Consider the following 27057-nt stretch of genomic DNA (forward strand, 5'->3'; position numbering starts at 1 on the left):
GGGGTAAGGGGATAGAGAGGAGGCAGAATAGTGAAGGAGGAGGAAACAGGAGGAAACAAAGGAGGAAACAGGAGGAAACAGAGGAGGAAACAGAAGGAAACAGAGGAGGAAACAGGAGGAAACAGAAGGAAACAGGAGAAAACAGAGGAGGAAATAGAGGAGACAGAGAAGGAAACAGAGGAGGAAACAGAGGAGGAGACAGACAAGGAAACAGAGAAGGAAACAGAGGAGGAAACAGAGGAGGAAACAGAGGAGGAAACAGAAGGAAACAGGGGAGGAGACAGGAGGAAACAGGAGGAAACAGAGAAGGAAACAGGAGAAAACAGAGGAGGAAACAGAGGAAACAGAAGAGGAGACAGAGAAGGAAACAGAAGGAAACAGAGGAGGAAACAGGAGGAAACAGAGGAAGAAACAGAGGAGGAAACAGAGGAGGAAACAGAGGAGGAAACAGGAGGAAACAGAGGAGGAAACAAAGGAGGAAACAGAGAAGGAAACAGGAGGAAACAGAGGAGGAAATAGAGAGAATATAGTCGAAGTATATGATGAACTTGTATGAAATTATTTATTTATGAAACCCAGCTCTATACCCAGTGAATATACATCAAAAACCTAAAAATAACTTTTTAAAGAGCTTGAGCTGGTAAGGCAGTTCCCAGCTTATTCTACCAAGCCCAGCATCGTCCCTGCCACACCAGCATCCATTTTCTCCACACTGGGTGGGGCAAGGGCACACTTATCTCAGGGTTTGCTATGAGATGACAGGAAAGTGTTCAGTTACGGGCCTTTAGGTGGGTATGGGCTTGGCTCCTGTCAGCTGTTGGATAGGATGGGCAGGAGGAGAAGGCCGATAGCAGAGGACCCTGGAGTGAGGTGTTCAGAGAAAGAGAGAGCCGTGAAGGTGCCCAAGTTCAGTGTGGGTGTGGATGGGGGTTCGGGGTGGGTGGAAATGTCTGGAGCTCTGGACCAAGGATGCTATAAGGGCAGAGGCCTTAGTGTGATCTAGGACAATGCAAGATTTGGGTCCCATGTTAGTGTGACACAGATATCTGTCACTTGCGAAGATGGGACGGGCACCTTGATAGTGGCTGTGGATAAGGAGGATGGATATGGTAGCTGTGGGGGAAAGTTCCGGTGCCTGGGCTTGGGAACCACTCTCCCAGGCCTTTCTCCGGAGCCAGCCCTGGTTGTAATCAAGTAGCTGGGGAGATGACTCCATTGTTAAAGTGATTGCTGTGTGCAAGCATGGGGACTTGGGCCAGTCTTCCCAGAACCCTCGTAAAACAAGTCCCAGGTACCTGTCATCCCAGCATGAAGGAGGAAGAAACGGGAGGATTCCTGGAGTTTTCTGGCCAGATAGTCTAGAATCCTCCGTGTTCATCAAGAGACTCTCAGACAATAAGATGGAAAGCAGTTGAGGAAGACACTGGCAGGCACACATGTGCACATGAAGACATGCAGCAGCAGCGGTGGGGAGCCATTTAGGGATAACGATGATGTGGTATAGGAGCTGGAGAGGCAGAGAACAACCAGCTCATGGTGGGCTCTTCCTGTGTTGTCCCTGGCCTCTCACACCGAGGGGTCCAGGGTTTGGTCTGGCATTTTGTTCTCGGCATCTCATTATTAATAATGGTTGAACGGGGCTTGCAGGTTTCATTTTGCAGTGGGCCTTTGAAAGTTCTATGTCTGTCCTTAAGGGTTAGGGAATTGATGGGAGGTTGGCTGAGACGTAAGCTGAACACACCACTCGAGTGTGGACTCGGGTTGGCGTGAACAACCCGATGACCAGGAGAATGGTCTGCAGGTTACCTTACGTAAAGGTAGAATGATTTCAAGTGGGCGAGGGATGGCAAAGCACCATTCCTGTAGGTAGTGCTTGGAAGGCTGAGGCAGGAGGATTAAGAGTTCAAGGATATAAAATATCCAAAAATATAGAAATAAAAAAATCGAGTCAAAGAAAGGTTGCCATGGGGAGTATGCGCTGCCTTTGGCTACAGCCCCGAGCTCCTCTAAATCTAGCAGTGCTGGTGATTTGAATAGAAATATTCTCTTTTAAAGAGCTGTCCTGTGCCTGGGGGTATATTCAACACATCCTAGCAGATGCCCATAGCACGTTACTACACTGTGATAGTAAAAGCCATCTTCATACAGTCCCATGATTTCCTTTTGGGGTATAAACCCACCCACCCCTACCCCAGTGGCAAAAAGCCTTGCTCTAAAAAGCTCTGAGCTCTCTTGCTCCTGTTCCTGGTTTCCCTTCCAAACCCCCCTCCCCTCCCCTCTCCCCTTGGGCGGGTTTTTTTTGTTGTTGTTGTTGTTTTTGTTTTTTGTTTTTTGGTTTCTGGTTTCTCCGTGTATCCCTGGATGTCCTGGAAATCACTCTGTAGACCAGGCTAGCCTTGGACTCGAAGCTCAGCCTGTCTCTGCCTTCTCTAGTGCTAGGATGTACCACCACCGCCCAGCTCATGAGCAATTATTTTAGTGTGCCTTTGCCCATGTATATTGTGGGGCTGACCCCTCTGCCCTCTTGTCCTGTTTTGTTCTCCCTTGTGAGTAAGAATGCCTGTGAGCTCCTTTTCTTGTGCCTTTCCCTTGGCACCAAATTCTACCTTTCTCCATGACACCCCTACTCCTGGCGTCTTTGATATATGATCAACCTGCTGTGTTCTGGCCATGCTCCTGAGACAGAGCTGCGGTCTGAGTGGAGTTGGCTGGCCACGTTGTTCCTGGCCAAGAGCTTTGGACCCAGGAGTTCATCTCTGCCTTTCTCTGAGTAATCATCCAACTCCACAGTGTTTTGACTCTGAAGAATGTCCTGTCACATACTGTTGCTTTGCTTCTTAGCTCATGATTGTTACAATGCCGGTCTCTTTCTGCAATAAGCAAAGACCCCATGTTAGCTGGCTCATAATGCTAATTAACTTCTCAAAGTTCTGCTACTAGGTCACCTCTCTAAGGCAGCAGTTCTCGACCTATGGGGTTATGACCCCACGGGTCTCACTGGGGGGTCACATATCAGATATCCTTCATATCTGATATTTTCATTATGATTCATAACAGTAGCAAAATTACAGTTATGAAGTAGCAATGAAATAATTTTATGGTTGGGGTCCCGACAACATGAGGAACTGTATTTAAGTGTCATGGTATTAGGGAGGTTGAAAACCACTGCTCTAAGATCTTTCTTCTTAGAGAGCCAATGGTTAACCCTCACACCCCTGCCCTCTCTCTGTCCATGTGTGTGACTTTGGTGTCTTTGTCCAAATATCCTCCAAGAATGGCACCAGGCACATTGGGTTAGTGGCATCTAAATGACTTCAGCTTTATGTAACGCCTTTATTTGAAGGGCCTGTCTCCAAGTGCAGTCACACTGAACACTGGGAATTAGCATGACCAAGGATGAATTTTTAAGCAATATTTTAGAAAATGTTACCTTAAAATTTTTATTCATATGTGTGGCCATGAGTGTGTGGCCATGCATGTGCCATGCGTGTTGCCTGTAACTCAGAGGACATACTTGTGGAAGTTGGTTCTCTCCTTCTAACATTTGGTCTCTGTAAATTTAACTCAGGTTGTCAAGCGAGACGGGAGAAGGATGGCCTCACACTTGGGAGGACATTGATTGTTTGTCCTGCTTAGGAACAGTGTTGACCCTTTTGTTGTCTGGTGTGTGTTTGCATAGGCTGAGAGAGACAGAGAAGACAGTTTGCACAGGGTAGAGACGAGCTATTACGAGGGTTCCTTTAAGACAAGTGTACCGCCAACGTTTACCGAAGGAGGAGGGATGTGGACAACGGATGTTGTCTTCCCAGGACTGTTCTGACTCTGTACTCAGTGCATTTGGAAGAGGCCAACTTGACAGGGAGTCTGAACTCTGGAGTCCAGGTCGAAGGCTCTTTGGGCACCTGGGATGTGACAATTACAGGTAGGAAGGTAGGCGTGGTTCAGAGCAACACCCAGTGTGTGCGGCTCCTGGGGTTGGAATTCAAACTTCAGTGCTTTGACCTTGGCACCACCACAGGAGGAAAGTTACCAAGCTGCAGGCCAGCCTGGTGTAGATGCTTCAGAGCACACGGATAAGAGTTCTTGACTGTCTGCTTCCTTCATCTTCATTGTGTAGAACTTTTTCCTATGAAAGCCATCTTACCTCCAAGAGAGTACTGATGCTGGGTAAGGTTCTTCTCCATGGGAGAGAATGGCTCACCCTCTGTGGCATTTAAAAACTCTGTAAATCCATCCACAGTTATAATAATTTTATAGTACTTCAAGATTCTCTTAAGAATCTTTTTAGTATTAAGTGTGTAATATGTATGTGTGGACCCCCTTCTCTTCCACCACCGTGTGTTGCATGTATGCCATTCTATGCATATGATGTGTGTGTCCGTGTGTAAGTTACATGCATGCCATTCTGTGCATATGAAAGCTAGGACAACTTTAGATGTCGGTCATTGCCTTATCCCCTATTTGAGACAGTCTCTGGTTCACTGTGCTTGCACCAGGCTAGCTGGCCTCTGAATGTCCAGGGATTCTTCCACGTCCATTATTGCATGACTGTCCACAGCTATGAATTCAAACTCCTTCTGCTTATACAGAGCTATCTCCTCGGTGCTGGTGCTTGTAAGCGCTGGGGATCAAACCCAGGGACTGAGGCTTGCTAAGCAAGCACTCTCCCGACCTACCACAGAGCCACATCCACTGCCCTACGCCAAGATCTTTGAGCTACTAATACTTTATCAAGGTAGTTTACTTCACTTACATCTTGCTCCAAGGATCTTGTGTAGACCTCAAGGTGGGGAACTTTATTTAGTAAGGGCGATTCCGAAAGGGCCTGGCTGGTGTTCTAAAGGCAAGTGCTGCTTTGGGAAGTAAATCGAGAAAAATTAATGGCTTGAAATGGAATGACTGAACACTGAAAATTGCGAATCGTTTTCCTTACCAGTGGGGGAGGGGGGAATGTTTATCTCTGGACATTTATCAGCTGTGTAGTGAGAACTGAAGTATTTCTGTGGGTAGCAGTTGAGTTCTATGTGGTTCAGGCTCCTTTGGAGTTTTCAGTGTTGAGACTTGCTAGGGTATGTTTGAAAGAGTGGTAGATTTTTTTTTTTTTTTTTTGTGAAGTATCCCAGTGTCTCATTATTTGCCTGTTAAAATAGTTTATTAAGCATCTTAGTGGAATTGTCCAGACATATCTTTTTGTGTCCCTAAGGGATAACACCTTTTCTCCAATCAATATCTCCATTCACCTGCTGTTTATTCTGCCAGCCTGGGCTATCTGTGTTTCTGTTTTTGATAAATAGTACCCTCTGGGTTGAAACTTTGGTTCCCAGTGTTTAAATAGAAAATTAAATGCACTAATGGCTCAGGCTGACAAGAAGCATTTTAGGCAGCTAGAGCACTGTGCGTTTGCTGAGGAGTAGAGACAGAGTAGTTGTCCAAGAGGGCTGTGGTGACTTCTGTGGTGCCCTGTGTGGGTTGCCGCAGCTGTCTTGGGGTGGGCACACTGGTTGGCTTGCTTGATCATGGTGGCTGTGGTTAATCCAAGTTTAGCAGGAGAATTTCCATTCTTGGAGGAGGACTGATGTTCTACGGGCCCCCTATTTGCTGTGGTCTTGTCTCACTTCCCCTCCTGCCCCAGGTGACTGAAAGTAACCCTTGATGCCCCAGTTTGAAAAGGACTTTGAACTTTGACTCTAATGGGGGAGTTCAAGGCACATCTCAAGGAGGTGGAGAGATTGGAATCTAACTGATTTTTAATAGATCTCTTAGAGATTTCATAACTTGGCTTTTGGAAATCCTGTTTCAAAGATGAATTCCTTAGGTGCTTGCCTCAAATGATTCTTACCCTTTGCTTGTCCATGGGTCTCACTGGCCCAGGGCGCTGGGGCTGGGCCAAGGGTAGTAATCATGGGCAGTGTTGCACATTGCTGCTCAGCTTTACCCAGCACCCTTCCTTGCTTTGCCCACCTTCTGTTTTCTTTCTTGAGTTTATCTCCTTGGTTAGAGCTTAGCATCCTCGCCTTGTTTCCCGATCATGAGTCATGGCCTGCTTCACAAGGTCACCGGTGAATGGTCGTCCTTCTGAAAAGTACATTTTCTGTTGCAAAGAAGATACTTAATAGTGTTTGTTAAGCAGAAGGGCAAAGTCTAGAGTCAATATGAATATACAGAATTCATCGTAGCTGGGCCATTCAAAGGATGGTTCTGAAAGATGAAGCTGTGGGCCACGTGGAAGCTCAGTGTAGTATGTATGAATGAATGTGGATATGCACTTCTGTGTGTGCTGTGTGTGTGTGTGTGTGTGTACACGCACTTGCTCATGCGAGTGCTATGGAGGGAAGAGATTGACCTCCTCTGGAGCTCTCTGCTATATTTTACTTTTTCTTTTTACAGTGAGCTCACTATTTTGGCAAGACTACTTGGGTCTTCAATTCCATTGATGACTGTGTGTGCTTTGATGCCAATGCCATGCTGTTTTTATTATTATAACTCTGTCTGTAGTACAGTTTGAGGTCAGGGATGGTGATACCTTCAGCAGTTCATTAATTACTTAAAATTGTTTTAGCAATTCTGTTTTTGTTGTTGTTGTTGTTGATGATGTTGTTTTGGGTGTGTGTGTTTCTGTATGACGTTGAAGACTTTCAATTTCCCTGAAGAATTGTGTTGAGATTTTGATGGGGATTGCATTGAATCTAGTTGCTTTTGTAAAGATGGCCATTTTTCTATTTGTCCTGGCCATCTATAAGTATGGAAGATCTTTCTGCCTTCTGATATCTTCTTTAGTGCCTTAATTTTTTCATTCTACAGTCTTTTTCTTGCTTGTTCTCTCCCTACCCACCCGTTTATTTGTTTGTTTGTTTGTTTGTTTGTTTTTGGTTTGTTTGTTTGTTTGTTTGTTTTTGTGGCTATTTTGTGAAAGATTCTATTTCCAGGATTCTTTCCTCTGCCCACTTGTCATTTTCATATAAGAAGGCTAATTATTTTTGTGTGTTAGAAAGTGTTCATCAAATGTAGAATTTTCATGGGGGAGTCTTAAGAGTCTTTGATGCATAAAATCTTATCATCTGGAAATAAAGGTATTTGAAATCTTCTTTTCATATTTGGATCCGCTTGGTCTCTTTCAGTTGTTTAGTTACTAAGACTTAAGTACCATATTGAATAGGTGTGGAGAGAGTGGACATCCTTGTCTTGTTCCTGAATGCTTTGAATTTCTCTCCATTTATGTTGATGTTGGCAATAGGCTTGCTATAAATCAACTTTATTATGATGAGCTATCTCCCTTGTATTCCTGCTATCTCCAGGACTTTTTTTTTTTAAATGAAGGGCTACTATATTTCATCAAAGGCCCTTTCTGCATCTAATGAGCCTATCATGTGGGGTGTTTTTGTTGTTGGTGGTGGTGGTTTTTTTTTGTTTGTTTGTTTTGTTTTGTTTTTTGTCTTTCAGTCTGTTTATGTGGTAGATTATCTCTCCATCTCTGGGATGAACCAACTCTTTGTTGTTGTTTGTTTGTTTGTTTCTATTTCATTGATTTCAGCCATGACTTTGATTATTTCTTCCCAGCTATTTTGGAAGGGTATTTATTCCACTTTGTTTTTTTAGAACTCTTAGGTGTGCTGTGGCTCACTAACACATCCTTTTAGAGGCTGTGTCTGTACAAGTTCTCTAATAGAGATCCTGTCTTACAATTTAAATAAAAGCTAAGTAGACAGCTTGACTTAGTTTCACTTGAAATTAAGAGGGGGCTGGAAAAGAGGTTCATGGTTAAGAGTGGGTACGGGTCTTACAGAGTCAGGAGACTCACAACTACCTGTAACTCTAGCTCTAGGTGGATGCTATACCTCTGGCCTCTACATGCATGTGCACGTGTACACACACACACACACACACACACACACACACACACACATACACACAAACACACACATCCTTCACACCACACAAGAAGCCCAAACCCTGCAAATTAGATCATAGATACAACCTCTGATTGGAAGTAATTTTTGAGGAAACTGGTCAAGCTAATTCATTTCTGTTTCACCTTTTTTCGTTTTTGTTTGTTTTTCAAGAAAGGGTTTCTCTGTGTAGCCTTGGCAGTCCTGAAACTCACTCTGTAGACCAGACGTGTCACAGATGACCACCTGCCTCTGCCTCCCAAGTTCTAGGACTAAGTGTATGCCACCACCACCCAGTCTCTATTTCACCTTTGTAAAGGTGTGAGTTGAAACACAAGACACATTTCAGAAGTTAGGGAGTAGAGGTTTCTCGGAACAAAAGTTACCTAGTTAATATGTTATCCCTGTTTGTCTCTGTAATGAGACTGCATGCAGAGGCTGTGGATACATTCAGTGTAGTCTGATGGTGGCTGGTCACACATTTGAAGGAGACGGGATCATAGAAGCATGGGTCTGTGAAGTCCTTGCACCTTTCAGGCTAACCTCCTCCCCAAGGCAAGGCTAGTGACTTGGAATGTGCTAGCATTCGAGATGAGAGGCAACCATCCTACATTCCCCAGGCTAGAGAGAAGAAGACAAGAATTAAGGATATGTTCAAAGTCTGGCTTGGCTTTGGGTGTCTTTGGCCTTGCATGACGATCCATGCCATCCTCATATTCTCTGGCCTTTGGCTGGAGCCTGTAGCTCTCTCACTCTGTTGCCCTGGGCCTTGGGGCCTTCTCCATGTTTCTGCTAAGTCCGCTCAGTGCCCACTGCAGTGCTTCCCGTGGCCAGGATGATCTTCTTGCTCTTGCCTAGTGGTGATTCTGCCTTTGTTTTCATAGGGTACTGCAGGGTTGGAGGTGGCTGGACTGCTCTCCTAGGCTGCCTTGTCACATTTAGACCCCGAAGCAATGCAGTACGAGTGTTGGTACTCTTCCTAAGAGGATTTTCCTTTTCAGCAGAGTGGGCTCTGTACTGTAAATCATTTTTGGAGTGAGAACAGTGAGACACAGAACTCCCAAACGCTGTAAACGTAGACTAGTATTTCATTGCCATGTTCACGCTAATTGCAGACAGACGGGAAGGAAGCCTAAGCTTTTGAATGCCGTGTGCGCCGTGAAGGACGTGCGTCGTGTTCATTGTTCCCGTGCTTGCTCTTGGGGGAGCCCCAGCCCTCTGCGTCTCAAGTACTCTGTGATGTGACCATTCCTACTGAGATGAAGGTCTGCCAACATTCGGGAATGAGGAGGGAAACAGAGACCCTCTGGTTTAGTTCCTGCCCCTGTCGCTGTGTCTGGTAGGATGTCAGCCTTGCTGTCTGGTTAGAACAAACTAGGGCCATCCCCTGTTCCTGGAGGCCACCTGTTCCCAATAGGACTCTGGTAAGGACCAGAAGCTCCCTCCCTGCTGTGAAGCACATCTGCTCTGTGTAGCTTTCCCCGAATTCAGCTTCCTCCCCACTCCCAACAGAAAATGACCTCACTGTTCTGGTCTTTTCCTGTAGAAAGAATGTGCTTGCTCTTTCTTTCTTCCCTAAACCACGATTAAACATTCATATACTATTTTTTTCAATAGCCCTTTTAAGCTTATCTATGAGTGTTTTGCCTGCACGTATGTACGTGTACCTTGTCATGCCCGGTCCCAATATCTGAAGAAGGGTGTTGATAACCCAGAGTTGTAGATGGTTGTGAGCTACCGTGTGGGTACCAGGAAATGACTTTGGGTTTTTAGAGCAACAAGATGCTCTTAGCCAAAGAGCCATCTCTCTAGGCCCTCTTATACCATCCTTAAAATGCCTTTTGTCATTTTGGTTATTAACTATCCTGGCTACTCAACACATGTTTTTAAGTTCTTAATATAATTTGATGGTTTTAATGTCAAAGAGTCAAGAAGACCACACAGGGAGAAATCTTCTCTTTCCTACTGCCTGTGACCCCAGAATCTTCCAGGGTCAACAGGTTCTCGTGTCCTTACCGAGTTTTCAATATGAACTTGCAAGCAAATATTTGTGTTTAACTGCTTCCTCCTCTCCTTCTGATATAAATGCTGTCAGACCTCACACAATGTCCTGACTTCTTTTTTTAATGTGCCAGTCTATTTTGGACTGTCAGTCACACCTGTATGTACAGAACACTGCCATCCTTTCTTAGGTTGGCTTGGTTCCGTTGTATACATTTCACCCTATTAAAAAAAAAAAAAGCAAACCCACAGTGTTCATCTTAAATCCTGACTCTTAGGTTTTAAGCATCATGCTGGCTAGGGCAGTTAGAATGAAAGCCCTTGGTCTGGCCTGGGAAGAGTCCAAAAGGCTACCCTGTCCTGCCACTCAGTTATGTAGACCTTGAGACCACAAAGCCCCCAAGATACTACAAGCCCCCACTTTGTTTCTTCTGTCCTGCCTTTTCCTCTGAGGTGGGCAGTCATTGCACACACCACCACAGAACCCAGCCTGTGCTGTTTGGCCCATTACCCATTCCGATGAGAGCCTTCTGGATTCTGATGTGGTCATCTGATATCTTAGGCAGTTTGTAGATCCACTGTAAATTGTATTAGCCTGCTGTTTGTGTCCCCTTCTATGCTCTCCTGTCTCAGGGCATTGTGTTGGATGGATCTAATCACAGGACCCTGTGTCTTTCCCCAGGACCTTGCTAGCATTTCTAATGGGTGTAATTTGGATAGGAGCTGGCACCTGGACACAGTGGAACTCTCATTAACTCTGCTGTGGCTATAACTTCATGTGATCGCCTGGTCCAGAGAAGGAGTGAACCGGCTGGTGGAAGTCCTTTCCTGCTCTGTTGGCAGCACATCCTAAAGCTTTAATCCCATCAGAAAAGGAATTTCAGGGGTGCTTCCTCCTTCCTTTACCTCCTGGCAGCTCTTGGGATCAAACTCAGAATTTTATATGTGCTAGGTGGGTACTTGGGCCAGCTGAATTATATCACCAGCTTTCTGTTATCTTTCTCTCTCTCTCTCTCTCTCTCTCTCTCTCTCTCTCTCTCTCTCTCTCTCTGTGTGTGTGTGTGTGTGTGTGTGTGTGTGTGTGTGTGTGTGTGTGTGCGTGCTGTCGTGCCCATCTGGAAGTCAGAGGTTAACTTGTGGTATTCAATATTCTTCTACCATTCAGATTCCTGGGATCCAACTCAGACAGTCAGGCTTGACAGTCCCCGTGTCTGCTGTGCCAGCCCCACTGACCACTCCTCTCCTTTTTAATGTTCACTATTTGTGCTTCACTCTCTTGCTTTCCTTTACATCAGCACCATGTACATCTTCCCTGCAATCTCAGGTGCTCCATCTGATCTTTGCCAGAATGTGGGAGGACTGTCTTGTGCTGAGCCACGTGAGGGTCACCTTAGGGGCTCTCTGGCCATGAGAGGTTACATGTGACCCCTTATCCTCATGAGCTGCTCTATGGCCCCTGTTCCCGAGGGCTTTATCTTCAAGGGGAAAGCTCTTTGGAAAGCACTGAAAAGAAAGGAATGGAAGAGTGACGGTCTACTGTGGGGGTCATGGAAGAAGGACTTAACTGGCCTAGGGCCCCTAGAGAGGCTGTTCAGACACAGGGGTAGTCATGCTGACCTTCACAAGGCAAGCCGACTGAGCTCTGCAGCAAACGGGCAGATCTGCAGAAGCATGGCCATCAGCAGTTGCACCTGTAGATCATCTTCAGAATCGTAACATTTTGTCTGTGGGGTTGGGATGTGCACTTGTCCCTGCCATCCACCAGAGAACAATGGAAGTGTCTCTCAGTGACTATGGGTATGTCTTCATAGAGAGCCAGTGGGAAAGCCAGGTAACAGGTGCTGTCCCTGGGTCTCAGGTCCTGAAACTTGGCTTTGCCACTTGCCTTCCTTTTGTTCACAGTGGATCGGCACAGAATGGCTTCCAGCTGTAGCTCATATGTGGATATGTGCTCCACAAGGGAATCACACAGACCCAGGAACTAGGGTTGGAATTATACTCTATATATGAACCTAGTAGCAAATGAGGTAGTAATAGGAGTAAATTCAAGGATTATCTATGTGACTAAAGGAACAGAACATCTATGATGCCAACATAGGCCACTTGGGCGCTGTCTGTAGGGTGTGTGTGTAGGGGGAGTTGTCAGTCCTGTTGTAGGGACAGAATAGGGCCTGGTCGTGGAAGCAGGCGGCTGTCTGAGGTGTAGGAAGTATATGAGTACAGAGGGGCCTGTCCAGTGGTAAGTGCAGTACTTGAGAAGCAGCGGCAAGGAGCTGTGTAGATGTGCCAGTCAGGAAACTGAAGCCTTGCTCCGAGCCTGTGCACACCAGGCAGTGTGGGTTGAACTGCAGTTTACCCACAGTGAGGATGCTCGCCATCTCCATGCCTTCCCATCTGTGCAGTTTCTTGCTGCAAGAGCCACGCCTGACACTTGGCCAAGGCTCTTGGGCAGTCCCTACATGTGTGCCACTCTAACCAGAGTCATACTTCTTGTTGAGTTTTATCTCTGAGGCCTGGGGCGGGGCATCTTCTTGAGGGCCCTTGGGACCCTGGCCCCTTTCCGTTCCTCTCTATTCAGAGTATACATTCCAACCAGAACCCCAGACCTCAACTTTTATGAGAGGTCACTCACATCTGCCATGAAAAATGCAGAATTTTAGCTCCTGAGCTAATGGCTTTGGACTGTAAAACAGTTCTATTGTTTATTACGGTCATTTTTAGAACTGTAAACACAAGATGATTCTCAGTGATCTCAGAGGAACTCAAAATGTTTCCTGTGTTCTGATTAGAGGGACGGAACAAAAGAACCATTGACAAGCAGATCCTCCGAAAACCTTTTACAGGGATTTGGACCAACTATCCGGTAGAAAAGAATTTTTAATTAACCGACGAAAGCCGCCATCTGGGTTGGCATGTTCGTGGGTCCTTCCTTTCATGCCCTTGGTTCGGTAACTGCCTCCTCTACTCTTCCATAATTTCAGATTCACTGTGGATTTCTGACATGTGATCATCTGATGTTGCTAGCTGGGGTCACTGCCAAACTCCACGTCCACTGGGAAGAACTTGCTTGTTCTCTGTTTGGGGTGTATTCTGACCACATACCATGTATTCTGACCAGACTGTACTTCTGTATTCCAACCAAGTACCATAATTGACAGCCCCCGTAGCACTGAGCTGTGTCTGCAAACCTCTCTTAACTTTCTAGTTTTAAAGCAAGGTCTCACTAAGGGGTCCAGGGTGGCCTTTCATTTGCAATCCCTCTTCCCCAGCTTTCTAGATTGTCGGAAATATATGTCTTTTTGACTGGGGTTAGCTAGAGCTATCTATCTAGCTGTCTGTCTGTCTGTCTGTCTATTCACCTAGCCACCAATCCATCCATCCATGTATATCGTTGTGTGTGTGAGTTCAGGCACACCTGTGCTGTGGTACCGTATGTGATCATAGGAAAATGTCCCTTGCGGACTGTTTTTTTGCCTTCTACCTTGATTGAGGTAGCGTCTCCTGCTGTGTACTGCTATGAACATCCCTAGGCAAGCATCTAAGGATTGTCTTCTCTCTGCCTCACATCTCATGATAGCAGCACCAGGACTGGAGACATTCGCTGCTACTCCTGGTTTTTGCTTGAGTTCTTCTAGAGATTCGAACTCAGGTCTTCTTCTTTACCTCCATGACAAGTTTTGTTTGTTTGTTTGTTTGTTTTTGTTTTTTCCCCCCTCTAAGCAGTCTGCCTGGCCACAGACCTTTCATTTTTGCTAGGACACAGTGGGGGGATATCTCTTGACATAGTGCTGAGCCTGGCCCCCACTCCCTCCTTAGCCTTCCGCTTGCTTTCACCTCACCAGCTAAGCTCCCTTTTCCCAAGGGATGGAGCTTATGGGTGGGATGATGTAGAACAGGGAAGCGGGCCAGGAACTCAGGTTAGCCACTTTGGATGCCAGGCTCCGCTTTCCTTGGAGCCAGACACAAAGGCATCTAGTGTTGTCTCTGCGGGAAGAAATATCACGTGAGCACTTTGAAGTCATGGGTCAAAGAGTATTGAGTTCTTCGTGCGACTCACTGTGGGCCCAGTGATAGTAGCACCGGAAGATTAGTCAGAGTGGAGAGCCGTTGGGGGAATTTGCCGATCACCACCACAAAGCTTTTCTGATGCAGGTGGCTGTGGCTGTGGCCTCAGCAGACCCTCCCTGGACACAGTTCCTAGAAGACCACCTTGTCGTGTATTTGGTTTCTCTCGGAGCATGGCTTCTCCTTTCTTGCCAGGGTCCCCTGAGGTAGCTTGGAGGCAGTCTCACTCTTCCCTCAACAGTTTTTAGTCCACTTGAGTTTCAGTTCTAGCTTCCTGCCAGCCTGCTTCCTCTGAGAATTTTCCAGAATGTTGACAGTTCTCATAAAAGGGCCAGTGCCCCCAGTTGGGATTTTTACCTGTTTTTTTTTGTTCTTCTTTCTTGGTGACTTGATTGGGGTGTTGTGCTGGACTCACAAGCAGCTTTCCAGTCTCCTCCTTCTTTTTTTAAAATTATATTTATTGTGTGTGCCTGCATGCGCCATGGTGCATATGTGCAGGTCAGAGGGTAAATGAATGGATAGATTGGTTCTCTCTGTCTACCATGCAGGCCCCAGGAACTGAACTCCGGTTGTCAGGCTTGGCAGCATGCCCATGGAGCTGGCTTGCGTTTTCACCCTTGTTAACTTTACATGTGTACAGTGATTTTTTTTTTTGACGTGTATACGTGCAGCAAGATGTCACTGTTACTGGGCTTTAGAGCCATTGGCTTGCAAGCATGCAGCTCTGTCTGCAAAATTTTAGAAAAATTTAAAAAACACTGGCCCTTGACCATGCAGTTGAACGGGTCTGGTCTCATTCCCAGGTTACTGACTCCCACAGGAAGCAGTGCTTCTGACGAGTTCTAAGTTCTAATTCTCTCTGCCCTTTCTCCTCCTTACCTTCCTCTCTCCCACAGGAGCCTGCTCAAACTCCTGCAGCAATTCTCACATTGAAGACATGACTGAAATTGAGAATTCAGTATGTTAGCTCCCTGTGGCTGTGACCAAACACTTGAGACAATCAGCCTGAAAAGGAAAGATATGCATATGATTTAGATATGCAAATATATATGTATATGTACATGTACATAGGTAGCCCTCAGTTTGGGAGGTTTCAGTCTCATTGCTTTGGGCATGTGGTGACACAGTGCATTATGGGGGAATACATAATGAACAAAGATGACTGGCTCCACCTCACAGCACTGCCATTGACTGACAAGCCCTTGCATTTACACATTGACCTTTGAGGAACATTCCATATTCAAAATATAGCACTGGCTCAATCTCATGGCTGTAGAGAGGAGGCCTCAGTTTCTCTCCATACAAACTTATAACACTGTGGTTGCTTCTGTCCCCTTGTGAGGTGGCAGGGTCAGATTGGGTGTCCCATGGCCTATTCTTCAAAGTCACATTCTGTTAGGTCCTATATATTCTACTGGAAACAAGTTATCACAATTCAGGTCCTCTACTGTCAGGGAGAAGGAAGAAAAGAATGCCAAGGAACCTCAGGCATAATATAAATATTTCCTACCGTGTGTGAAGGCAGAGTGCTCTTGGGCAGTTCCATTAGAGGCCAGCCTTGCTCTGAAAGACATTCCCTTCCTTTCTCCTACTTGTTAGCTGAACCTACTTGGTGTGAGAATGGCTGTTTTCTGGTCAAGGTCAAAGTGTATGGAGCCCCTCGGTCCCTGCAGTTTTAAGATACCATGTTCTTTAGTTGTCACTGTACAGTGTTATGGAGTTGAACTTGATTTTGTGTCCTGTGTTGGGCTAATCGTGGACAGACAGCCATAGGAGCTAGTCCTGCGAGTTGGGACTTGGTGTCATTACTCTAGGAGCTGGAGCTGGACCTGTCGCCCAGGCTTTGGGCCACTCCCATTCTCTACTCTGTATCTTTGTTCTTACCGAGCCTTTCTACCTCTCGCCACTCGCAAGGAAAATATAACTGTGCCCATATTTTAACTCCACAGTTGAAGGAGGACAGAGCTTGTTCAGCAGTGTATAGCCTCGTCAGTGCTAAACGTGCCTTCAATAATGTCATCATCAAATGTGACTTTAGACAAGTCTAGTGCAGAACCCAGGGGGAAAGTTGCAGAGATGTTCCTGAAACCTACCATGGAAATGAAGAGCAGGAAAGGCTTGGAGGGCAGGAATTAGGGTGGAGAGACCAAAAAGGGAAGGATCCAGATGATGGGGATGTGTGTGATATGGGGAGGGCGGTATTTAGGGTTCTATTTCAAATATAGATAAGGAAGAACTGTACTTATTTGTGCACACACACTGACGACACATCGTTCAGAGTGAACACTGATGTAAGTTGCAGATTCTGCACGACCCTGCATATTTTTACAATTGGATCGCAGGTAACAAGTGTCAAAGATGCAGGGAGCTGGTGGCAGGGAAGACTATACAAGAGCATCCTAGGGTAATACGGTTGCCTGGAGGAGACCCTTGTACCTTTCATTCTCTTTTGCTGTGAACCTGGAACTGTTCTGTAAAAAAAAAAAAAAAGTCTTCTAGAAATATATAGCACAGGATTTTGTCTGAGGTTTGAGGCAGGGATGGAAAGACAGTGATAAGCATTGGTTACCAAGAGGGCAGCTTCCATATGTTAGCTTCCACTTTCTAAAAGGTAACTAAAATTGCATGATGTGTGTGTGTGTGTGTGTGTGTGTGTGTGTGTGTGCGCGCGCGCAGTCTGTGGTGGAGAATGGTGGTGGCATCTCTTAGTCCATAGGTGGCTCTACAGTGTCGCAAGTACTGACTGGATTTATGAGTATGCCATAGGGTAGGGAAGATAAATACAAAAATAATAAAGAAGATAATGGGCAAGATAATGAAATCCCTGACTTAGGACTTCCTTATCCATGTGGACAGCTGGTGTATGTGAAACCATGGGTCACTGCTAGTTCCCCATGCAAGAAGGTGATTTCCCAGGTCAGCTATCACATTCTTTCAGAGACAGCAGCTACGGTTATAGAGAACACTAGTAGATAAGCAGTCGCTGTCTCAGGGAAAGGCCGGAGGGGAAAGGCAGATCCCATCGCTGGGAATTTTGGGTAGATTTTGAGATACCTCTTTTGTTTTGTTTGCCAGGAGGAGGATTTTGATAGATGAGGTATTTCAGAGACAGATATTTCGGTGGACATCACCCGGTGCCACTTCCACGTGGTCTAAGACCATTTAAAATGCTTGCCACCATTGCTCAGGAAAGTCACACATGCAGAGTATCTGGGATCACCCCTGTTATATGACGGCCACGTACAACAGGAGATTAGTAACTGGAAGAGACATGGAAGCTTGGGGCTGGTCTGGCCTCTTCTGTGCCTGCCTCTTTCTGGATTGTGCAGTCCCTCTCTGAATAATATTTTTATTGTGGATGCTGAGTCACCTTCGTTAAATATTTGACTCTACTAAAGTCATAACTAAGGACCAAAATACCATGCATAGATTTTTATGAAAGTAATGGCATGCTTCAGAAAGTACAGTCATTCAGCCCGAGGCCCGCTGCATGTGGTAAATTAGTCACATACCTTTTACCTGCTCCCGTGCTCCCTGATGGCGGCTGCTTATCTGTATTTAGGTTTATCATTTTGAGGAAGCAAAGATAAGGAATCTTTACTGTTTAAAAATGGATTTTATAGTGTAACACTCTCTGCTTGAACTTCAGAGAGCGAGTGAGCTTTCTTACAACATCTGCTTATAAACAGTTAGTGCTCAGTAAAAGGCCCTCCCCTCTCCGTCTCCCAGCTGCTGGCTACATATTACATAAGATTTCATGGGTTGGAGAGATGGCTCAGCGGTTAAGAGCACTGACTGCTCAAATCCTGAGTTCAAATCCCAGCAACCACATGGTGGCTCACAACCATCTGTAATGAGATCTGATGCCCTCTTCTGGTGTGTCTGAAGACAGCTACGGTGTACTTATGTATAAATAAATAGATCTTAAAAAAAAAAAGAGTTCAAGGCTACCCTCAGCTACGTAGTGAATTCCAGTCTAGCCTGGGTATTCAACATGGCAGTAAAGACACTTGGGGAAAAAAAAAGATTTCATATCATCCCAAGATGCAGTGCTTTGCAACTTGGGAACACGGGTCAAAGCTCATGGGTTTATTTTCATTTGACAGTGTGGGCTTATTCACTTTAGAAATGATGGGTCCTTCACCTGTGGCTTACGGTTTTTAACTTTCCTCTATCATTTGTTTGTGTTGACACTTGTGTAAAAGTCGGGATTCCCCCCCCCCCCCACCCCATTTCGTTCCTTGTGGTGCTGGCTATGCAAGTGCCAGATGGAGCTACAAACTCAGGCAAGTGCTTATTTAAAAGAAAGAAAGGAAGGAAGGAAGGTAGGAAGGAAGGGAGAGACAGTTTATGTTTCAAAGGAAAAACTACAAGTAAAGAAGACATTACCCACTAGCTAGAGGTAATCAGTATATGGCATATTTCCTAGATACTTTGCTGCATAGATATATCATTGACTTTTTAAAAAAAAATTAGCTATTGTGTGTGCATGAGCATGTTGTGCAGTTGTGTGCCTATTGAGGCTGGTGTGTCGAGGTCAGAGGACAGCTCAGGTTTCTGCTCTCTACTGCCATCTTGTGGGGATAGGGATTGGACTCAGCTCTGAGCCTCCTCTTCTTGCTGAGCCATCTCTTTAGCCCTGTCATTGCCTCAAAACAAAACAGAGCAAAACAGTAAGATGCTGAATAGAAAGGCAGGCTCACGGCTGCCCCAGTTTTTGGTTTTCAGAGGGCCGCTGATCTTCTGATCTGGGAGGGGTCATGGGGTGGGCGTGCGAGGTTTCTTTTTACTCTCTCAGTGAAGTTTCCCTCTCCAGAGCATCATGCGTGCTTCTTTCCATTAGCAGAGAGATGGAGATGCAAACAGAGTGTGTCCAGTAGGGATGGCTTATGAGTCATTGGCAGAAGCCCTCATCATTTCTTCCAACAATCCATTGGCCAGAACTTAATCATATGATGTCTCCCTAACCACAAGGGAGTCTGGGAAATGTAGTCTGTTTATGTGTCCAGGTAGAAAAAGGAAACAGCATATTAATGATTTGCTTGGCTACCGACTCATTTTTATTTTGTTTGCTTGATTCTTTTTTGTTCTTGTTGGGTCTGTATGACTGTCCTGGAACTCACTATGTAGAGTGGTCTGGCCTTAAACTCACAGAGATTCACATTCCACTACCGCTTGAATGACTGGATTAAGGTGTGTGCCACCGTGCCAGGCTGGAATCAGATATGTCATTTTGAACTTAGGTTTTATGAGTTTGTTTGGTTTAGACAGTGTTAACTGTGCTGTCTCCATTTCCCTGGAGCCCTTGACTTACATTCCTTAGCCTCTGAGTACTGGAATTACATGGACACACCACCATGCCCAACTGAATGTACTCTTGCTTGCTCGGTCTCGGTTACTTCGGTATCCACCCTGCTGGAAACCCCAACAGGTTCTCTACCTCCATTCTGTGTAAGCCATGATTGTCACCCAAGGTTTAGCGCTTCCATCAAAATGATTGGTGTAATGTCTTACCCTCTTCTAAAGATTCCTGTCTGCTCTCTGACCTCCTCACACCACACCACAGTGCCTTTCTGGGCACGTTCTTCACTGGTCTGTCCATGTGTCCCCAGATTTGCTGTCAGCCTCAGCCTGAAGCTTCCTGCTCACCCTCAACCTTGCTTCACAGGCCTTCACTCAAGTGTCTTCCCCTCAGGGTGATCTTCCGTTATCACTCAGCATGCACCGCCGGCCATGATTAGCTGCTTCTCTGACACTCATGATGTCTCTAAGGCACTTACTGCCATCAGAAGCCTGAGTGTTTCCAGTCTGTCCTTCTGCCTCTTCTGGATTCTTGAGTTCTCTGAGAACTCTGTCTTGTTTACATTTCTGTCCCCAGATAATAATCTGGCACATGATGGGTATTCAGTAGGTGCTCATTAGATGGAGGAACAGCACAATGTAGTGTGTGTGTGTATAATGCATATTTTAAAAATACTTTATTTTTTGAGAATTACATACACTATAGTTTGATCATATTCTTTCCTTTTCCTAACTCCTCCCAGATCCTCCACCACCTCCCCACCCACCCAACTTAAGAGAAACAACTACACACACACACACACACACACACACACTCATACACTGTTGTTGTATCTGGAAGATGCTGTTTCCTTGGAGTCACCTTTGGCATTTTCAGTCACTCCACCTCCTCTTTCACTTAGATCCCAGAGTCTTCGGGGGAGGACATCCGATAAAGACACCCTATTTAGGACTGAGTGAGCAAAGTCTCTCACTCTCTGCACATTATCTATCTTGAGACTCTGTGTTAAGCCCCATATGTTGCAAGAAAGTTCTCTGATAAAGGTTGGGCAACCTGTTGATCCAAGTTCTGGTTGGAATTCTGGGTTCAGACTCCAGGCAGTCCCACATCAGATGGGGCAGTGGTAGGGGTGGGTGATAGTGATAGGTGAGAAGGCAGGAGAAGGCAACTGGTTCCATATGGTCCTTGTCCCAGGGCCCAGTGGTTAGTGAGCCAACTCCAGGAATCCCTATTTCAAGGTCTGGTTGTAAGTCAAAGTACAAGCAGCCATTATTTCATGTTTATATGTAAGTGTGTGTGTGTGTGCGCACGCGCGCGTGCGTGGAGGGCTGCGGTCCATGCAGGGTCTTTTCTTTGATAATGTTGTATCTTATCTTTGAGACTAGGTCTCTCATTGAATGGGTTTGGCTAGGAACCCCCGGAATCCATCTCATCTCCACTTCAACATCACTGGGATTGCAGGCACTTGTTGTACCCAGAGTGTTTTGTTTTGTTTTGTTTTGTTTTGTTTTGTTGCATATGTGTTGGATGCTAGGGATCCTAACTCAGGTTGTCCTGTTTGCCTGAGCCATCTCTCCAGCCCTTTTATACCTATTATTAATATTATGCCATTATATAATAATGATATCATGTTAATATGATATAGCCTATTACACTATTATATAGCTCGTTGTTGTAGAGGCTTTTAGATTCTCCTCAGAAGAAAATGAGTCTTGACCTCCAACCCTCAGGATACTTTTTGTACTTATGTGTGACTTAAAAGATCTTTCAGTGTGTATGTATATATGTGTACTGTGCATGTGTGTGTGTGTGTGTGTGTATGCAGAGAAGGCAAGGTGGTGTATGTGAATTTGTGTGGAGGCAGTGTTATGTCAGGGAGGGAGGAAGGCAGGGTGGGATAGGAGATGGATGAAGACTCCTGGGGTGCAAGTCCTCTCAAGCACGTGTCCTAGTTGTCCAAACGTACAGCAGATCTGTGGTTAGTTAGCAGATTTGATCCACCTTGGGTTTTGCCCTGGTTTTCTCCTTTATCATCACATGATCACACAGGGATGTATGTGCATGAGTGTGTGTGTGTATGTATGTAGAGAAAGCAAGGTGGTGTATGTGCATTTGTGTATGAGGGGGTACATGCATATGTGTGTCAAGGTACACATGTGGAGATGAGAGAATAGCCTTTGAAAGTGACTTTGAAAGTGCTGCATCCCCTTGCTAGGTCTTCGGAGAGCTCCTGGGTTCTGTCTCCACCTTCCATCCTGCCTAGGAGCACTGGGGTTCCAGACTCTCTGCCTGGGCTCCGAGGGTCTGCACTCAGGTCCTCACATTTTGCTGGGGTGCGTTCTTGTTCTTCTGCTCTGCTGTGCTTTCTCCCCATCCTCCTCCTAAGATTGGCTTTTTAAAGATTGATTCACAAGTGAGATTCTGTTTAGCAGAGCACATGAATGAAGTTTTAGAGGATTTAGAGATACTAATCCTTTTAGCAAGCTTCTGCTGGGCTGCGTGCGACTTCCTGTATTACGAGGGCTTATGGGAGGTGCTTTCAGAAGCAGGGGAAGGCTGGCTGCAGGGCAGGTTGACCTCAGAATCTTCCTTGCAACATGAGATTTCAGAGCAGGTGCTCACATTTACTAAGTGAAAGACCTGATTTCTTTAGCAAAGTCTGGCTTTCTCTTTATTTGAGTTTATCTTTCAGCATTCACTCATGTCAATGTTGCCTGGGTTTTTTTTTTTTTTCCTTAATTTAGAAAGTAGGCCACCCAGGTGAGACCATTCACTCAATGGGAATGAAAATACTGGGAACCCAGGTGTGAACTAGCCTTATCCCGCCTCTTCAGACCTGGTAGCAGTTTGGTTGAGGTCCCTATCACATAATCTTTGCTGGGCAGGACTCAGGATGTCTGAGACTTTTTCGAGAGGAGGGTGAGCGGTTTCTCACCAGCGTGCCGACCTTCTTCCCTGTGGTGTTACCATTGCGCTCCATCATAAACAGTATCCCTTCATTTCCTCCACATCCACCATCACAGGTGCAGGCAGCCCCAGCTGGGTCTGAGTTGAACGTCAGCAACACTCCAGGTTTAGCAGGTATCCACTTCTCTACCTCAGGGTCATTCCACACGTCTCCTCTTGCTGCCTGGTGTCCCTTTAGTGGCACCTGACACTAGCCTGTCACCCCTTTAGACAATGCCCAGCCATTGTGGTGTCCTCAGATTCCACCCCTCCCACCTTCCCCACACACACACTCTTCTTGCATGTGTGAGCACAAGTGTTTGAGCATATAGAAGATAGGTCAGGACTATCTCAGCAGACTCAGAGGTGCTTTGGTAACTGCAAGGGAGGCTGTCTAAGGTGTCTAAGGTGGCATGGTGTCTTTGTTATCCCCGATGGCTCTGCCCTTACTTTCCCTCTCCTGATCAGTCCTTCGGGGTTGCCAAACACTGCTGTTGTTTTAGATGCTGGAGAATGAACACGGTTCCCGCAAAGTGCCACCGACCTGATCCCCCCGGCACAGATATGAAGAGAACATCTTCTTTATATTCTTGTGTTTTCCTCTGTATTTGTGTGGAGGCAGTGCTATGTCAGGGAGGGAGAAAGGCAGAGTGGGATAGGAGATGGATGCATGGGTGGAGGGAAGGCTCCTGCGGTACAAGTCATCTCAAACATGTGTCCTAGCTGTCCAAACGTATAGCAGATCTGTGTTTAGTTAGCAGATTTGATCCACCTTTGGTTTTGCCCTGGTTTTCTCCATTATCATCATATGATCGTGCAGGTTTTCTTCCTTGGCAGATGAGTTTTGGGTTGTGTCTCTCTCATTGCTCACCACTGTGTCCCAAGGGCTCCATTCCTAGTCATTGCTTCTATTTTATTCTTGGATAACTTTCTGGAGACCGCTGTCAATCACTTCCAGCCTCCCAGTCTAGGCTGATCAGCTCCGACATCTCTAACTCAGACCCAGTGTTTCTCCCATTGGCCATCTGATTTGTAACCTAGGTGTATTGAACACAATTCTCTATTTCAGCTTATGTTATTAGTGAGCCAAACTCAGACTTCCATGACCTTGGTTCAGCCCTCCTCCTACGCCACCTCTTCCATCCTCAGGAGATTCTCAACCTTTGGTCCTTCACCTGCTACAGATGTGCTGGTGTCTGTAACTTCCAGTAGACTTTGGTTTTTATCTGAAGGCCAAGTTCAGTGCCAGTGCCTAGGAGAGACTTAAATACTAGAAGGATAGAGGAAACGGATGACTGGGTGGGTGGATGGAAAGCTGACTAACCAGTCTGAGAAGGTTACCCTTCAGAATGAGACTTTTGATTTCTCTTTATCGGAACCAGGGAGTTATTGTCGCTTGCTAATACTGCATTTTTGAGAAACACTTTGTTTTCTTAGATATTTCTCTACATAAAATGTCTTTCTATTCTATTGCTGGCCACATCTATAAATATACCCACTTGAATCACTTTATGCACTTGGAAAAAGAATTATTTATAGTGGTTTTAGTACTTGATCACTGGCAGATATTATCTCAGTCTCCCCTGTGATTATTTGTGATCTTGGTACACCTGGGCAGCATTTCCTCAAATATTAGAAGTAATTGATGTTAATGACCTGGCTGCTTAGAATTAAATCTCGGTTTGATTAATCAGGACGTTTCAGTTTCTAGAGTCTTTTCCCATTGTGTTGTGTATTAAATCTTGTTCCTCAAGATGCCATCTACCTTGTTTGGTTGGCTTGCCTGCCTTCCTCCCTGCCTTCCTTCCTTTCCTTTCCTTTCTTTCTAGACCCAGTTTTCCACTGGGCTGTAATTCAGCAAATCACTTCAGTAGTCCAAGGGATACACCCTATCTCTGCCTTCCCAGCACTGGGATTGCAAACTCATACCATGCCCAGTTTTGTTATGTGGGTCCTGGGAATTGAACTCAGATTCTCCTGCTTGCAGGGTAAATGCTTAACTGAGTGAGCTATCCTCCCAGCCACCCATTTGGACTTTTGTTTTTATACGGAGTCTCATTATATATCCCTAACTAGCCTGGAGTTCACTGTGTAGCCGAAGGTGGCCTCGAGAACTTCCTACCTCTGCCTCCTGAGCACTAGGATTCTATGCATATCCACATTCCTGGCTTGAGCCTTAGCATTGTATAGCTGCCGTGTTGCCCTCTGAACACGGCTGTGAGCAGGAGTTCCTAAGCATATATCAGTACTGACTTGAAGCATCAGGTCGAGAGAACTGTCTTCATACAGATCAGCTTTAACCTTGTCATTTTCCCTCCCCTTTTCCAACAGGGAGAATCCCGTATCCTCAGAGTAAAAGTTGTTTCTGGAATTGACCTCGCCAAGAAGGACATATTTGGAGCCAGGTATGTTTGCTTTTTTGTGTGTATGGGGGCTTCTGGGAAACCTGGTAAACTTTGGTGGTAGTGGGGGATATTGGGGACTGACCCTAAGGCCTTGTGCATGTTAAGCAAATGTTCAACAACTGAACACACACACACACACACACACACACACACACACACACACACACACTTATATTTTCTTTTGAGACAGAGGCTCACTAAGTTTCCCTTGACCAGATTTGAACTTGTGGTCCTGTTGTCTCTGCCCCTTGAATGCTGGAATTGTCGGCCTGAGCCAGAAGACCTGGCTGGTAAATCCTTTTCAAACTTAGGGGTGCCCCTGGACCACCCACAGGCTTCTGCAGAGCCACCTGGGTGGTTGCTTTCGTGCCTGATGGTGCTGCAGCTGGCTGAGGGTGGCACTTGCATGGGTGTCTAATCATGATGTCTAAGTGCATCACCAGGGTGCTCAGCTGGGTCCCTCATTAGGGCTGGCTGCTTGAGGAAAGTGGATTCGGGTGAGGGTTCTTCCTCCCCTCCGTTTGGGAACATGGCCGTGCTTATTTTTATCACTTCTGCTGCCTCTGAATCCGTGTGGAGTCTCCCAATCCCCAATCAGAAATATTGGGGGGGGGGCGAATGATGTTGGTATTGAACATGTACAGTGGTTCCCCATGCGCACCCAGCCGTTGTTTCTTAACAATACAGTACAACAATGACTTGCGCAGTGTTTAGTTAGGGTAGGTACTGTGGGAGATGTAGAAGTGATTCAAGGTATATGGGAGATATGCACTGGTTATTTACAAAAACCACAGCACAGCATTGTATGTAAGTGACACAGACATCTGACCTCGGGGAGCCACGGGAGGAAGAGGAGGCAGTTCTCCAGACATGCTGAGGGATGGCCTCTCTGGGGCTTGCTTTGTGCTTTCAATTCCTCACTAGGGGGAAATAAAAGCACGAACTATTTCTTGAACCTGGTGTGGCTGACGTGTATAATCTTCGTCCGGGGATGGGGTGGCTGGGTGTTGCTGGTGGTGTTCGTTGTCTCACCAATGGCCTGGTTTGGGGGCCCCCTGGTTTGGGGGCCGTCTGAGCTTCTGGGTGCTTTAGCACTCATTTCAAGTGCTGCTTGTGATATTCCCAGGCCTTTTTGGCCAGGTAGGCTCTCTGTAGGGCATGGCAGTATGTTATGGGAAGGAGGCAGGATGATGATAAAACAGTGTGAAAGGATTTGAGCCAGACTTTGAAGCACACAGAGCTCTTGAGCTTTGACCCAGCTGAGACCTAGAAGTGTCCGAGCCCAGCTTGCTCGATTATTCTTGAGATAGTTCAGTAGTGTGCGCTAAGGCCAACTAGTCCCTTATGTCACAGAGGCCAGCAGTTCAATGACTAGACAGCCTACTGTCCCCTGTCCAAGGCCCTTTTCTATTTTGTGGTGGAAAGGTCTCAAAAGAGGGCCGGTGCCTGCTGAAGATTCATGTCATCATGTTCTTGTTGGCCCCCATGCTTTGCCCTATGGTCCTCTTATTACAGCTTCTCTGCCGGATGCAGGAGACCATGAATAACAGGGCCCCTTAACATGTCACACCTGCCTCCCTCCCCAAACCCTAGAGAAATCCTCTACTGCCAGTGCATGTAACATCTCTGTTGTCTGACTGCCCACACCCCACACATCACTGAACTCTGCCTGTTAATGATAGTATATGAGTTTATAGAATGAGAAATTATCAAAAAAAAAAAAACAGAAGCGAATATTGGCGTATTGTTTAAAAAGCTTTCTTCTGTGTGCTTCGAACAACTAATGGAAGACAAGCTCTTAGGGTGGATGGGTCCCTGGGAATGGGAGTGTCTGAAAGCCCAGCATTTTCCCTGTGCTGTGGGAATGTGGGCGAGACACACATCCCATGCAAATGGTATCTCTCCTTTGACTGTGAACACACACTGTGGTGTTGAGCACCTTCCTATGCTGTGAATCACACTGCAGGGTTGACCACCTTACTATGTATGCTCAGGCAAAGGGAGGCCTGCCCTGGAGGTGGGGACAGGAAAGCCCTGCGCTTCCCTCTCTTCCCTTCCAGGGCAACCCTGTCACTGTTTCCAGGAATTCTCCTCCTACCAACCTGAAATGACCCCAGTTCCTGGAATTCTCAAATTCCATCCCTATCAAAGCTTCACCTCATATCCTGCCACTATCGCCCAACTCAGCTCAGATGACCTTTGAAATAATTAAAATTAAAAAAAAAATCACGAGTCTAGGTGTGTGCATGTGGAAGTCAGCAGACAGCTTCTCTCGTTGCACCTTTATGTGGGTTTGGAGCATCACTCTCAGGCTGTCAGACTTGCACGTGTGTTTTGTCTGCAGGGACAGTCTACCGACCTTTCCTTTCTTAGCCCCTTAGCTTTCAGCGACAACACAGTGTCCTTTCAGTGTCTGTCCACGGGTTGTCTGGAGATTCTCTTAATATAGCTT

At 46.0% G+C, this 27057-nt stretch overlaps 1 protein-coding gene across 15 annotated transcripts in view; it reads left to right on the forward strand.

Annotated features, from left to right (window-relative positions):
* Nedd4l (neural precursor cell expressed, developmentally down-regulated gene 4-like) overlaps window positions 1–27057 on the forward strand; it is a 333347-nt gene that overhangs the window by 88337 nt on the left and 217953 nt on the right. For 12 of the 15 annotated variants that reach the window (XM_030250638.1, XM_030250641.1, XM_006526382.4 and 9 more), the window contains exon 2: window positions 24532–24605. Coding sequence is in view for 5 of the 15 variants with exons in the window: in XM_006526374.4 (XP_006526437.1) it covers window positions 24532–24605 (74 nt within the window). In the remaining 10 variants the exon portion in view is untranslated. Of the gene's footprint in view, window positions 1–3513; window positions 4168–24531; window positions 24606–27057 lie in introns of those variants that run through there. The other 3 variants (XM_006526376.4, XM_030250643.1, XM_006526377.3) reach the window with 2 other exon arrangements.

The sequence above is a fragment of the Mus musculus genome, chromosome 18 (genome assembly GCF_000001635.26).
Source record: "Mus musculus strain C57BL/6J chromosome 18, GRCm38.p6 C57BL/6J".
NCBI classification, from domain to species: domain Eukaryota; kingdom Metazoa; phylum Chordata; class Mammalia; order Rodentia; family Muridae; genus Mus; species Mus musculus.